Here is a 16,791-nt window from a genome sequence, read left to right on the forward strand (position 1 = left end):
AGATCTAACACAAGGAAAAAAATGTGTGCAGGAGGAGCCCACGCTCCCAAACCATTTCCCTTGGTGTGGCCGACATAAATCATAGATAGGCCTAATTTTTGGGCCCGAGCATAAATTTTCATGAGGTAGCTAATGGTTGGAGTGCATTTCACATAATCATCAGGGTGGGCCCTATAAAAAATCAAGGGTGGACGTCCCTCTCCCAACCTTTTCCTTTGGTGTCACCCACATGAATCACAAGTCAGCTTGAGTTTTGGGCCTTGGGCCTAACAATTAATGACACAACTGATGGATGAAGTGGATTGTTCATACTTTATGGTGGGGCCTGTAAAAAATTATGGGTGGGTGTCCCCTCCCAATTATTTCCCTACGTGTTGCCCACCAGAATCACAAATATGCCTGGTTTTTAAGCCTGGAGCTAAATTTCCATCACGCGCCTGATAGCCGAAGTGAATTTTGAAAACTAATTACCATGGGCCCACGGCCCACCTATGCCAACTCCCTGTTTGCTCGCATGTAACTCTCTTATGGTATATACATCCACATCACAGACAACAGTTGAGTTTTTAACGCCCACCTATTGAACCTTACTAACTTTTCAAGCCCACTAAGATGTAATTTAATATTGATGATTCTAGCAAGAAATGAGGTTTTCTAGTATGTAACTTACCCATTTACACACACCAAACATCCGAAAAGTAAGGCAGATCCAAAACTCATGTGGGCGCCCACAATCGAAACGTTACTGGGCTCACCATGATGTACTTCACGCCATCTGAACCGTTCGTAAGGTGATTCCTAGTTTCCCACCATGTTGAAGGGAAGGCACCAATATCAACCTGATCCAAAACTTTTGCTACAATCCCCATGATTTCCTGATCTGCCTCATTTTTGGGATTACATCCTTAACATGAGATGGAGAAACTGTGATGAGTGCAAGTCACATAATCATCACGGAAGGCCACTGCTTTTGTTGTTATAACTCTCCATAGTAAGTCAATCTAATTGTCCAAGTGGCAGGCAGCATCATCCTTGCATCAATCCCAATATATATACACACACACGCACACACACACACACTATTCTAACCATAATGTCAGTCAACTTGTGGGTCACCAATAACTGAACCATCCTGATATGGATGCCAAACACGTATGCTTAGTGTCCGGGCTTTACATATGGAATTTGCACAATCTTCTCTCAACAAATGTGATTAAACACTCTCAAGTGACATTTTAACATCTATAGTATCATTTAGTATGATTGGACTAAGCAATCTTATCTTTTGATTTACTTCCAAAAAAAATAATCTTTAATTGAAATCTTCAAAAAGTTCCTAATAGATCTCTAATAAATACAAGTAGATACCCAACAGGCCTGACCTGATTCTAATGGGTCTAGTTCCCATCTTTTGGACCACTAAGAAATCAGGCCGGGTTCTGGTCTCACCATTTGAACCCAATTAAAAACTGAGTCTACTTAAGTTTGGGTTAGGTCCATGTCATGGACACAGTTAAAGTCTGGTAAGGTCGGGTTTAGGTTGGGTCTACTTCGTTTTATTAGTATAATTTATTAAATAATTATTTTAGCAGCAGACAGGGTCCTTAAGCCAGCATGTGTATGCTGTCTAATCCATCCATTGGGTCGTTGAACCATGTGCTCTTATTTTCCCTAAACCCAACTCAAAACTAGATCCAAAGACCTGATGAGTACCTAATGGATACCCAAACTCAGTTAGTCTTGGTATGGGTCTTCAAAAACTATACCCAAAAGACCAACAATGGGTACCGGAAGACGATGGTACCCAATGCACCTGACCCAAATTAAGGTTCAATAAATTAGATCCTCTAAAAAATCAGGCTGGGTTCAGCCTAGACAATGGATTTATCCGTACTTTTTCTTCATTTGTTTCCGGCTTTGGGTTGGTCAAGCCAGGTCATCTGGCCGAACCCATTAACCTATGTGGGTGGGTAGTGTTCAAGCCAAGTCCAACCCATTTTCTTAAATGGCCATGTGTCTAGCCTGAACCCGACCTGCCACTCAATTAGCTTGGTACAAACCCAACTCAAAAGTAGGTTGGGTTAGTTGACCCACTGGCCACACCGACCTAGGGTAATTCTAACCGAGGATCGTCAGTGGGTCTATGTTACAAGCCCAAGCCCAACCTGTTCAAGTTGGAGCTCAAAACCCACAGGTCAATTCGACCTCTTCATTGCCTAATGCAAGGTAATTCCCACTAAGGTAATTCGACTTCTTCATGGACCTGATTCTAATGGGCCGAACAGATACCCGACACACTCACACCTTAGTGGGATTTCACCACCTATGGATACTCTAACCCTTGACCAGGTGTTGAAACTCCCGAGAGTCCACACCAGAGCAAGGGTAAGGGGCATGTTTGTTAACACTGAATTTTTGCACTTAATGTGGAATTGGAAAAATGTTCCGTGTTTAGTGGTGTTGGTTACTGCGTCGTTAACGCGGAATAAGGAAAGCACTAAGTGGTTTTTCACTGAATTCTTTCAGTGAATTTTTTATTAAACAAAAATTTTTGCTTTCAAAATTAATTCACCAAACAAAAATTTTTGCTTTCAAAATTTTCCCTTTTCAAGTTACCACGGCTATTTTTTCTCTTTAAATTGTTACTTTTAATGAAACTTCTTTATGCCCTACCATGATTTATGTGTTTCATCCATTCCATTCATCCATTTTTAAAGATCATTTTAGGGCTTGATACCAAAAATGAGAGGAATATAAATCTTAGGTGGACCATACCATAGGAAAACAATAGTGATTGGATATCCACCATTAAAATTCTCCTAAGGCTTAATGTATTGTTTATTTGACATCAAATCTGTTGATTAAGTCATATAGACCCAGATGAATGGAAAAAACAAAAATCAGCTTGATCCAAAACTTTTATGGCCCCCGAAAAGTTTTTAATGGTCGACGTTCATTCGACACTGTTTTCCTGTAATGTGGTCCACTTGAGATCAGGATATACCTCATTTTTAGTCTCATGCCATAAAATGATCTAGAAACATAGATGGACGGCATGGATAAAACACATACATCATGGCAGGGACCACATAGCACCAACCATCAGCCATTAGCTGGTCGGAGGGGAGTAGCCAAACTGTTTCCGCGAACGCGAATTGGATACTGACAGGTTGAGTAGCGAGTCTCTCAACAAGTTATGTAAGCCCCATAATGATGTATGTTTTGTATCTATGCCGTTCATCCATTTGGAAATATAATTTTAGATAAAAATCTAAAGAATGAGTCAAATCCAAAGCTCCAGTGGACCTCACCAAAGAAAACAGTGAGGAGAGTGACGCTCATCATTAAAAACCTAATAGGCCACAAAAGTTTTCGATCAAGCTGATGTTTGTTTTTTCCCTTCTTTCATGTATGTGTTAACTTGTGAATAGGTTAGATTTCAAATAAAAATCACGGTGAGCCTTAGGAAGGTTTCAACGGTAGGCATCAATCTTCCCACTATTCTTTGTGGTGGGGTCAACTATATATTTGGATCTACCTCATTCTTTAACTCATGCTCTAAATTTAAATCTCCAAATAGGTGGGTGGTGTAGATAAAGTACATACATCAATAGTGAGCCTATGGAACTTGATGACGTAACTTCAATAGCGAATCTCGCTATTCAAGTAGCTAATCCGGAATTCGGATTGCGTACCGAGTCACGCAGTATGCTTTTATCGTACTGTGTAAACTCAGTTGCTTATGCCATGAATGTATGTGGGTTATGCACGCTGTCTATCTATTTTTCTAGTTCATTTCAGTGGTTGAGTAGAAAATTGAAGAATGCCCAAAGCTCAACTGTGCCACACCACAGTAAACGGTGGGAATAATGACTTCCACTGTTGAAATCTTGGTAGAGCCCACGGTAGTATTTATTTGTCATCCAAGTTGTTCATGAGATCACATAAACATGGATGAAGGGAAAAAACAAATAAAAGATTGATTCAAAACTTCTGTGGCCCCTAAGAAATATTCGACGGTAGAATTTCAATTCACACTGTTTCCCGTGGTGAGGTTCACTTGAGAGTTGGATATACTTCTTTTTTGGGCTAGAGCCCTCAAATTATCTTTTAAAATGGATGGACGGAGTGGATAACATATGTAAATCATGGTGGACCCCACAAAGTTTACTCAATACGTAATCCACATCCGCTAATCGGCGTCAAGTAGGATGCGAATTGATTGGTGTACCTCACACCAGTTATATAGTTATTGTATTGACGTCAGCAAGTTCTATAAGTCTCATTATGAGGTATGTGTTATATCTAAACCATCCATCCATTTGGCAAGCTCATATTAAAGTTTGGGACAAAAAGAAAAAAAAAAAGAAAAAAAACTGTAAAAAGTAGCAGGGGATTGAAAGTCTACCATTGAAACCTTTTTGGGGTCACAAAAGTTTTGGATCAATATGATTTTTTTTTTTCCTCTTCATATAAGTATTTGTGACCTTATGAACATATTGGATGGAAAATAAACTTAAATAGGTCATGAAAGTTTTGTATATGTTTTCACTTCATCTAATTGGGAACGACCTTATAATCGGTCTAGATAGCATGTAAATATAAGATGGGCCTTATTTGAAGGTTTTGTTGCCACTGGTGTTCAATCCTATACAACATATAGTGACAATCTTCCCGCTAAGAGGAATTGAGGGCATTATGATGATATTTTAGTTTTTTATTAAGTATTTTAATTTATTTGAATTAAATATAATGATTTTATTTTCATTTAATAAAAAATAATTTCTTTATAATGTAAAACATTTCCAACGAGAGATAGGGGCAAATGTGTCAAATTAACATATTTTAGAAGTTTGTTTGAAATTCATTACTTAATTTTTAGACTTCAGCCATAATTATCAAACAAGTTTTTTAACTTCAGATTTCATATTCAGGTTTTAGATTTTAGATTCAAGCTTCAGATTTCATATTCAGGTTTTAGATTTTAGATTCAAGCTTCAAGTTTCAGATCCGGTCTTTAGACTTCAAATTTAACAAACGGGGCCTAAAGGACTGTTTAGTGGTGTTTGTTAATGCGTCATTAATGCCGAAGACAGAAAGCGCTAAGTAATTTTTCACTTAATTCTTTTTATAATAGGAGTCTAGCTTAATGATGATGAATGCACTTAGTGAATTTTTCACTAAACAAAAATTTTTGCTTTTTGCTTCCAAAATTATCCATTTTCAGGTTACTAGGGCAATTTTTTACCTTTAAATTGTTTTCGCAACACAAAATCAACTTTTAACTTGTGAAACTTCTTTATGCTCCACCATGATGTATATGTTTCATCCATTCCATTCATCCATTTCTAAAGATCATTTTAGGGCTTGATACCAAAAATGAGAGGAATATAAATCTCAGGTGGACCATACCACAGGAAATTAATAGTGATTGGATATCCACCATTAAAATTCTCTTAAGGCCCAATGTACTATTTATTTGACATCCAATATGTTGATTAGGTCATATAGACCTAGATGAATGGAAAAAACAAAGATCAGCTTGATCCAAAACTTTTATGGCCCCCAAAAAGTTTTTAATGGTCGACGTTCATTCAAAATGTGGTCCACTTGAGATTGCAATATACCTCATTTTTGGTCTCATACCATAAAATGATCTAGAAACATAGATGGACGGCCTGGATGAAAAACATACATCATGGTAGGGCCCACATAGCACTGACCATTAGCCATTGGCTGGTGGCAGGGAGTAGCCAATCTGTTTCCGCGAAAGCCGATTGGATATGACAGGTTGAGTGGCGAGACTCGCGAAGTTACGTCACCAAGTTATGTGGGCCTATCATGATGTATGTTTTATATCCACACCGTCCATCCATTTGGAAATATAATTTTACAGAAAGATCCAACGATTGAGTCAAATCCAAAGCTCCAGTGGACCTCACTAAAGAAAACAGCGGGGAGAATGATGCCCCCCATTAAAAACTTAAATAGGCCACAAAAGTTTTTGATCAAGGTGATATTTGTTTTTTCCCTTCTTTCATGTGTGTGTTAACTTGTGAACAAGTTGGATCTCAAACAAAAATCACGGTAAGCCTTGGGAAGATTTCAACGGTAGGCATCAATCTCGTCACTATTGTTTGTGGTGGGGTCAACTACATATTTGGATTTGCCTCATTCTTTAACTCATATTCTAAAATTAAATCTCCAAATAGATAGATCATGTAGAAAAAACACATACATCATAGTGGGCCCAAGACGTCACTTCAGTAGCGAATATTGCTATTCATCCTTGTTGTAGCTAATTGCGTAAGTAAGACGCGGATTGGTTGGTTCGTCTCAAGCCTTAATACAAGCTCGCAAAATGGATGGATGGTTTGGACATATCTCATGATGGGACCCACAGAACTTGTTGACGTCAATACAACAGCTATATAGCTAGTGTGAGGTTCACCAGCCAATCCGCATCCGGTTGAGTAGCGAGACTCGCTAACAAAGTGACATCACCAAGTTATGTGGGCCCCATCATGATGTATGTTTTGTATTCACGCCGTCCATCCATTTGGAAATATAATTTTAGATAAAGATCTAAAGAATGAGTCAAATCCAAAGCTCCAGTGAACCTCACCACAGAAAAGAGTGGCGAGAGTGACACCCACCGTTAAAAACTTAAATAGGTCTAAAAGTTTTTAATCAAGGTGATATTTGTTTTTCCCTTCTTTCATGTCTCTATTAACTTGTGAACAGGTTGTATTTCAAAAAAAAATCACGGTGAGCCTTAAGAAGGTTTCAACCATAGGCATCAATCTCCCCACTGTTTGTTGTGGTGGGGTCAACTGCGTATTTGGATTTGGCTCATCATTTAACTCATGCCCTAAAATTAAATCTTCAGATGGATGGTGTAGATAAAGGACATACATCATAGTGGGCCCACATACATCATAGGGGGCCACAAAACTTGGTGATGTGCCCCTGGTGGTCAGTGCTATGTGGGCCCCACCATGATGTATGTGTTTCATTCATGCCGTCCATCTATGTTTGTAGGTCATTTTATGGCATGAGACCAAAAATGAGGTACATCCCAATCTCAAGTGGACCACATTACAGGAAAACAGTGTTGAATGAACGTCAACCATTAAAAACTTTTTGGGGGCCATAAAAGTTTTGGATCAAGCTGATCTTTGTTTTTTCCATTCATCTGGGTCTACATGACCTAATCAACAGATTGGATGTCAAATAAACAGTACATTGGGCCTTAGGAGAATTTTAATGGTGGATATCCAATCACTATTGTTTTCTTGTGGTGTGGTCCACCTGAGATTTATATTTCTCTCATTTTTGGTATCAAGACCTAAAATGATCTTTAAAAATGGATGAATGGAACGGATGAAACAGATACATCATGGTGGGCTCCCCATGTTAAAATTCAGGATGTGTATAACGTAAATCTCCATTAAGCTAGACTCCCATCATGGACATAAAATCATGGAGCGCTTTCCTTCCCATGCATTAACAAACACCACTAAACATGGAATATTTTCCAAATTCCGCATTAAGTACAAAAAATTAGCATTAACAAACAGGTCCTAAGGATCCACATGCATATGCTGGTTACTTGGTATCAAGTGCCTATGTGGTGTGTGGTGTGGGTGTAAAAAAAAATGTACTAAAGAACTACATCAACAAAAAAACAAATGCCCGCATCATTGTGTTTTAACTCAGCAACTCCAACTAACACATTTGGTTTAGATTTAGTTGAGACTAATGAATTGCATGTGACTTGGGTGTGTCATCAATCCTTTGTCCCCATCCATCATCAATCAAAAGTAAAAAATCACATTTAGTAATAAAAATGGACCTATGTTACCATTATTCCCTTGGATGAAAGTGCTGCCATGTTTATGTTTCAGCTGACTATTGACATACTCTTCGGTTTGGTCATATATCCATCTAAACAAGCTTAGAACATCTACATAATGATAAAGCCATGCCGAAAGCCCAACTCTTATCGTTAATGATTAGTACTTAATTTTTTTAAAGAAAGGAAGAGGAAATGAAATATGTCCTGACCTATTCAAATATATCTATGGGACCTAGACCCGTTAAAATTGCGCCAGGTCCAACAGGTACCCGGACCCATGGGTCCATGTACCCATTGGCATCTCTAATGCGGGATGACCCAAAAATCTCTTTGATTGAATATATCAATCATGTGTGAAGATTTTATTTGTCATCCATCTACCATACAAGTTGAGAAACATTAAATAAATCATTTGAATTCTTTGAAGACAGCCCAAATTCAAAGCCTAAACTCTCAAACATGATTAAAAACTAGGCAATTGGGATTTTTGATCAGCCACATCACCTCATCTCAACCATCTCTACAAAACAGAACCTCAATACCATATTCATGTGTAACAAGTTTAAGTGCAATTCTACATTGTTCCCAGTGGGGTGGCCTATCTTAGTGTTTTTTTGGGTGATCTTTTGAATTTATTGACCCAAGGGCCTACTCATATTGTTCTGTGCTTGCTTAGAGTGAATAACGGTAACAACAACCTGCTTCATCCAAGCAATATTACTTGCTCTCGATCTTTTAAAGATAACATAATTCAACTCCTAAAAAGTTTAATGCCCAATTGTAACACATTATCATGAGTCAGTAAGTTACAAAATGCTCTAGACTTGTGCTTTTCACATAACCATGCAAATCATATGGTTAAAAAGTAACAAGCAGACATTGGAAACCAATTCAAGAGTCCAAAACATACAATTGTGGAAAACGCAAAAATAAAATAAATTAGAAATCAATCAGTTAAGACTTGTGGGGCCCACAGTCGAACTGCTTTGTCGACCAGAGCCATTTGATTGGATTTGTGGGCCCAAGTGTATGTGTCCTGCAGTCCAATTGGATCCTTGATATTGTCTAAAACATTTAGCAAGAGAGCAAGGTCTTGATCTTCCATTAGCTCAATCTGGCCCAATTGGAACCTTGGCTGCATAATAAGCTAAAATTGATCAAAGGCTTTATTTGGGCATTGCATCTTTCTTTGTTGATATATATATATATATATATATATATATATATATATATATATATATATATATATATATATATATATATATATATATATATGTGTGTGTGTGTGTGTGTGTGTGTGTGTGTGTGTGTGGGTGGGAAAAGGTATTATGGGGTCGAGCTCATGGGAACTTCCCATGAGGTTGAGCTCTGTGGGCCCCACCGTGATGTTTGTTGAACATCTACCCCAACAGTCAGATGCACCATTCCATGGTAGGCCTAGGTCTCAAAAATCAAGTCAATCCGTGACTTGTGTGGGTCACACCACATACAGAAGTTGAGAGGGGCTACCCTCCATTAAAACATTCATAATCATTTGTTGGGCCCACCGAGATGTGGTTCACAAATCCAGCCCATCCATTATGTGTGTCCCACTTGGATGAGGGTTCAGACCAAGTTTCAGACGCATCCAAATTTCAGGTGGGCCCCGCCAAGTGCTTTTATATGTTTTAGGCATGTCTTCACATGATTTTAGATGGTATGGCCCACCTGAGTTCCTTATATGGCTGATTTTTGGGATATCCCATAATTTAAAGGGGACCCATCAAATGCACGGTGTTGATGGTCGACACGTATCACGGTGGGGCCCACACAACTCGACCTCATGGGAAGTTCCCATGAGCTCGACCGCATAGTACCTTTTCACTATATATATAGGGAAAAGGTTCTATGCAGTCGAGCTCATGGGAACTTACTATGAGATCAAGCTGTGTGGGCCCCACCGTGATGCATGTCAAACATCAACACCATCTGTCAGATGCACCATTCCATGGTGGGCCTCGGGCTTAAAAATCAAGTCAATCCATAACTTTTTTGAGCCACACCACATACAAAAGTTAAGAGGGTTATCCTCCCATTAAAACATTCATAATCATTTGTTGGGCCCATCGAGCTGTGTGGGCCCCACAGTGATGCATGTCGGACATCGACACTATGCATTTGATGGGTCCCCTTTAAATTATGGGATATCCCAAAAATAGCCGTATGCGGAACTCAGGTGGGCCATATCATCTAAAACATATAAAAGCACTTAGTGGGGCCCTCCTAAATTTTGGATGCATCTGAAACTTCGTCTAACCCCTCATCCAAGTGGGACACACATAATTGATGGGCTGGATTTGTGAACCACATCTCAATGGGCCCAACAAATGATTATGAATGTTTTAATGGGAGGGTAACCCTTGTCAATTTTTTTATGTGGTGTGGCCCACACAAGTCATGGATTCACTTGATTTTTAAGCCTGAGGCCCACCATGGAATGGTGAATCTGACTGATGGTGTAGATGTTCGACACGCATCACGGTGGGGCCCACACAGCTCGACATCATGGGAAGTTCCCATGAGGTCAACCGCATAAAACCATTTCCCATCTATGTGTGTGTGTGTGTGTGCGTGCTCGTACGGGTTGGAAGTACTCTCTTCCATTACCCATCAACTTGATGGAAATTACGTGGCTCTATTAGTGCAAGCAAAAGTATTGTGACCACGGCATTTCATATGTCAAACATTGTTGATGCTTCATACTCCATGCTAACAAAAGTTTCACCTCCATAAAAACTGCAATTGCATACATTAGTTAGTAAACAACAATTATAGAACAACATTTTTTCATGCTAACCATTGAAGTTCATTAGTTCAACTAGCCCAGTAAAGTTAGCAAAACTAAATTAAAGCATCCAATTCCCACACCAACGGTGGACGTACCTATGAAACTATTCAGAAAAATCCTACTCATTGCATCTCATTCAACACCGGACTTAACTAATCTTTTCTTCAGCTGTCCAATTCCCACACCAACGGTGGACATACATACATATGTATGTATATGTATATGTGTGTGTATATGTTTGTATATATATGCATGCGCGCACACACACACATATACATATACATACAAACACACATATATATAGATATTCATACATATGTACATATACATACACATACACATACAAATACATATAATATATACATGTATACATATACATATATACATTCATATATATATATATATATATATATATATAAACATGTATGTTAGTTCATCTTATAGGAGTCGTGGCCCCTAAGAAGATGCGTAGTCTTCGTGATTTAATACCATTTGTAAGTACACATTTTTCAGATAATCCTTTATCAAATCTTCCTATTCCCGAAGAATCTAGAATGCGTAATATTCCCATCATTTCCGATTGGACCAAATACTGGCCACCGATAGAGATGAAAGAAGATGGGTAAGAAATAGGAGCAGACACTTTTTCGATATAGGAATCAGTATCTAATGAATTCAAGGGTTCCAACATAAGAGGAGTTCACGTTCTCATCATCCTTGGTAAAATCAAGTCCACCACGGAGACATTCATAAACCGCCCTACCGCAGTTCTTGGCGGATAAAGAACCAAGTATCGGTGATATAGTTATTGGCTAATGTCGCTAGTCAAACTTGAGTGGATTCATTAAGGTGTGTGGGATCCCAAATTATGGAGCCCATTGTGATTGATTTTTCTCATATCTACATCATTCATCCATGTTGAAAGCTCATTTTAGAACATTATACAAAAAATAATAAGATTTGAATCTCATGTGGATCATAGTATAGGAAACAGTAGTAATTGACCATTAAAAACTTCTTGTGGGCACAAAAGTTTTTGGATCAATATAATATTTGTTTGGTATCTTCATCCAAGTCATTGTTACCTTATTAACGGAAGCAGATTACGTACTAAGTAAACTCTTTAAGGCTCACCATGATTTATGTATTGTATCCAATCCGTCCATCCATTTTACAATATAAAATTAAGTCTTGATCTCAAAAAAGAAGAATATCCAAAGATCAAATGAACCACACCACAAGAAACAATGTGAATTAAACTTCTACCACTAAACAATTAGATTATTAACTGCATCATTAAAATTGATTAATTTATTAGGCACATGGCCCAATAATGATATCCTAAAATAATTATATTATCAACTGCATCACTAAAATTTATTCAATTAAATGATTTGGGTAGTCCAGATATTATCCATGTAAATTAACTTAACGATTAAAAATCGTTTATTAGTTATTTGGTGGTGATCATATGCTTGTGGTCCATCCAAGGCTTAGAATTTATTTGTTTCGGCTAAAATCGGCATTTTAATGAGCTTATTACAATACAAGATTTAAGTGCATAGTTACTTTGAGATTAAGGGAATTCTGAATCCATGATGCAAAACACAATTATAGGATTCCGATTCCACAGTATTTGAAATCCAACGATATCTAATCCGAGTATTCGGAATCAATGGCATCAAATAAAGTGTTCTTTTCTTTTCTTTTCTTTTTTTTTTCATTTTTCCATTTCCCTTGCTCCCTTTCTCCTTCCATTCTCTTAGATGAAGTTCATATATCTCTTTCTTACCAATAACCCTGAATCCTATCACACACAATCTCTCTCTCACCCAACAAATTTTTATCCAAGTAATGTCCTTACCATGACCTCAAAATTACTACACGATGCGCCCCTCGAAACCAAAAGCTAAACATTACTTTCTCTCAGAGAATCCCACACTATCCTTCATCAAAGCCTCGAACCTCCATTCCCTTTAACAATCCATTCCCACTAGAGTACAATCATCTTATACACGCCCTAGCTTACGACATATTAACCGAACCCTTACTCTCCAAAATCCATTTCACCCACTTGACCACCATCGTCACCGACGGCCACAATCTCTCGTGACCACCATCATCAACACTGTAAACGAATCGTACCTAAAACTTCTCAAGCCATCGTGGACCCAACTGATTTGGGTCTGTTCGAAATTGGTTGATGGTTCCGCCGTTGGTATTGAAAATCTTTTAGTATCTTTATTGAGGTAGATTAGTGGTGGTGATTTCAGTGACGGGAATCTATGGTTGGCAATGGTGTTGATTCAGGTTTTCACTGAAAAATGTAATTGGGTGTTATCCGAACCATCAACTCTTACAAGTGCTCTATTCAAGTATCTACGGTTGTTGTTTGATCATTACAGGTTATCGGGGCCAGAATTAAATAAGCTTAAGCACTTGAAATTTAATTTTTGCATTTGTGTTATGAGAGAATGTTTTTGTTCGTGTTTGAAAATAGGAAGAGATCTTATTCGCTTGTTGTAAGATCTAGTGCATATTCCCAAGTTTTGAGATTAGAAGGACTTGTCTCTCTCTCACCCAACAAATTTTTGTCTCAGCAATGTCCTTACCATGACCTCAAAATTACTACACGATGCGCCCCTCAAAGCCGAAAGCCAAATATTACTTTCTCTCAGAGAATCCCACTCTCCTTCACCAAAGCCTCAAACACTCATTTCCTCTAACAATTCCTTCCCCATCATAGTACAACCGTCTTATTCACGCCCTAGCTTACGGCATATTAACCGAACCCTAACTCATCAAAATCCATTTCACCCACTTGGCCGCCATCGTCACCGATGGTTAAAATATCTTTATGACCACCCTCATCAACATTGTAAACAAATCGTACCTGAAACTTCTTAGGCTATCGCAAACCCAATTGATTTGGCTTTGTTCGAAATTGATTGATGTTTCTGCTATTAGTATTGAAAATCTTTTAGGTTGCGTTTAGATACTTGTAAGTTTTTTAAGTTGTAAGTTACATGTAACCTACTTACATGTGAAAGAAAATTACAGGTAATCCTGTTTGGGTGTAAGCTGTAACTAACTTAATTTTTGTGTTTGGATAACCTGTAAGTTAGTTACAGGTAATATGTTTTATATTCACACCAACCTAAGTTTTGAGTATAAAATTATTTAAAAATCAAATTGTTACATAAATTTTTTTATATAAAAGTATGTAATTTTATTGAGCACATTTAGATAATTAGTTAGACTGATTCTTAAGCTAAATTAATCATTAAGTGAGAAACATTATTTTTATTATAGAATATAAGTCTAAAGAAAAGTTTTCATACGCCATACCAATCAAAATATTGTAAAATTTATTATAAAAGTTATATGTTCACATGGTATGGCCTACCCAAGCTTTTTATTAGGCATTATTTTTTATGTATTCTATTCATCCTAGAGATTTGCACTTATTTAATATGTTTAATGAAATGTGCATACTATGGCCCAAACACACACTTATGGTTAAGATCATATCCCTACTATTGAATGTGGTGCGGTCCATCTAGTTTATAAATTTAATTATTTTTTAGCATTATAATTAACATTAACACGCATGATAAAGTCAAATAAACTGAGTTAATTCTACATATATAACATGCTGAGTCTTATATACTTAGGTTTTTTATGCTATACCTAGAGGATTTGAGCTTCCTCGCAAGTGGGTATATGTGTGTGTGTATATATGTATATGTATGTGTATGTATATGTGTGTGTATATATATGGACATGAATATGTGTATATGTATGTATATACATATGTATATGTATGTGTGTGTGTGTGTGTACATGTATATATGTATTTATAAATATATGTATAGGTATATATATATATATTTATATGCATAGGTGTATATGTATTTATATGTATATGTGTGTATATATATATATATGTATATTTATATATGTATACATGTATATATTATATGTATATGTGTATGTATACATGTATGTATATTTGTGTATATGTGTATGTATATATATGTATATACATATACATATATACACACACATAAACATATGCATATACATATACATGTAATATATACATATATACATTCACATATATATATATATATATATATAATTGCGTATGTTAGTTTATTTTATAAGAGTTATGGCTCGTAAGAAGACACATAGTATTATTAATTTAATATTCTCTGCGAGTGTACTTTTTTTAGATAATCATTTATCAAATCTTCCTATTTCCAAAGAATTTGAAACGCGTAGTATTCTTACAAAGCAACAACTAGTAGTGATATAGTTATTGGATAACGTTGCTAGTCAAACTTAAATGGATCCATCGAGGTGTGTGAAATCCCAAATTATGGAGCCCATTGTAATGTACTTTTCTTACATCCCCATTGTTCATCCGTGTTGAAAGCTTATTTTAGAACATGATGCAAAAAATAAGAATATTTGAATCTCATGTATATCATAGTATAAGAAATAGTAATAATTGACCATTAAAAACTTCTTGTGGGCACAAATGTTTTTGGATTGAGATGATATTTGTTTGGTATCTTCATCCAATCTTTGTTACCTTATCAACGGAAGTAGATTACGTACTAAGTAAACTCTTTAAGGCTCATCATGATTTATGTACTATATCCAATCTGTCTATCCATTTTACCATATAATTTAAAGTCTTGATCCCAAAAAAGAAGAATATCCAAAGATCAAATGAACCACACCACAAGAAACAATGTGAATTGAACTTTTATTGTTGAAAAATTCTCGGGTGTAACAAAAGTTTTGAATCAAGCTTATATTTGATTTTCCCCTTCAGCCATGTTTGTATGATCTTATGAACAGGCTGGATGACAAATAAACATCACTGTGGGGCCTAGCAAAGTTCAATGGTGGAAATCATTGTTCCTATTATTTCTTTTGGTATAATCCACTTGAGCTCTGTATTTGCTTCAATTTTGGTCTCAACCCATTAAATGAGTTAGGAAAAATGGATGGATGGCGTGGATAAATCATGTACATTCACCGTGGGGTCAATTGAGTTTACTCGGTACGATGAGAGATCCAATTTCCTTGTCAACCGGTCGGATGGGAAATCGGATTGCGTATTGAGTTACTCAGTAAGCTCTTATCATATTGAGTAAACTCAGGTAGACTCACCTTGAATGTATGTGGTCTATTCACGGCGTTCATCCATTTTTCCATCTAATTTAAGGGTTTAAGCCCAAAATTGAAGCATTTACAACGGAGAAGTGGATCGTACCACACGAAACAGTTGGAATAATGATTTCCACTGATGAAACCTTTCTAGTCCCTGTAATAATTTTTATTTGTCATCCTATTTGTTTATAAGACTATACATACACGGATGAATGGAAAACAAAAAATATAAGCTTGATCCAAAACTTCCGTGGCCCCGAGAAATTTTCATCTGTAGAAGTTCAAGCTAACTGTTTCCTTTGGTGTGGTCCATTTGAAAATTGTATATGCTTCATTTTTGGGCTTAAGCCCTAATATCATCTGGGAAAATGGATGGACGGAGCGGATAAAATACATGAATCACGGTGGACCTCACAGAGTTTACTCAGTAGGCTAAGCCTAGTGAGTTACTTGCAAACCGCTACCGTTGGATGGAAAATAAATATCTCAGTAGACCCGTGATGTTTTTATCGGTAGGAATTTAGTTAAGATTGTTTCCTGTGGTGTGGCCCACTTGAGATTGGATCAGCTTCATTTTTTGGATTATATCCTAAAATGAGCTTTCAATACGGATGGACGGTGCGGATGTAAGGAAAGTACATCACTGTTGGCCCCGCAGTTAGGCGTCCGAAACCGCCCCTGCCAAACAGCCCCGTTCCGCACTTGCGCAAAGTAAAAAATGAAGGAGAGGAAAAAATAAAAAAGAAAAACGAATAAGGGTTAGGGCTCACCTTGCCATAGCAGAGAGAGAGGGAAGGAGCCGCTGAGAGAGAGAGAGAGAGACACGTTGGGTCAGAGCAGGTAGGTGCACTTTCAATGCAGCTGCGTTTCCACCACCCTCTTTCAAATTCGAAATGGATAGCCGTTGCCTGTAACAAAGTAA

The 16,791-nt window shown here is 37.2% G+C and overlaps 1 protein-coding gene across 5 annotated transcripts in view; it reads left to right on the forward strand.

The window, feature by feature from the left end:
- Positions 1-16,677: 16,677 nt before the first annotated feature.
- Positions 16,678-16,791, forward strand: part of LOC131235089 (ubiquitin-like modifier-activating enzyme 5) — a 52,740-nt gene continuing 52,626 nt past the window's right edge. For 3 of the 5 annotated variants that reach the window (XM_058232195.1, XM_058232204.1, XM_058232196.1), the window contains exon 1: positions 16,710-16,787. In XM_058232195.1, the coding sequence (XP_058088178.1) occupies positions 16,725-16,787 (63 nt within the window). In that variant the 5' untranslated portion in view covers positions 16,710-16,724. Of the gene's footprint in view, positions 16,788-16,791 lie in introns of all 5 variants that reach the window. The other 2 variants (XM_058232198.1, XM_058232200.1) reach the window with 2 other exon arrangements.

The sequence above is a fragment of the Magnolia sinica genome, chromosome 19 (assembly GCF_029962835.1).
Source record: "Magnolia sinica isolate HGM2019 chromosome 19, MsV1, whole genome shotgun sequence".
NCBI classification, from domain to species: Eukaryota; Viridiplantae; Streptophyta; class Magnoliopsida; order Magnoliales; family Magnoliaceae; genus Magnolia; species Magnolia sinica.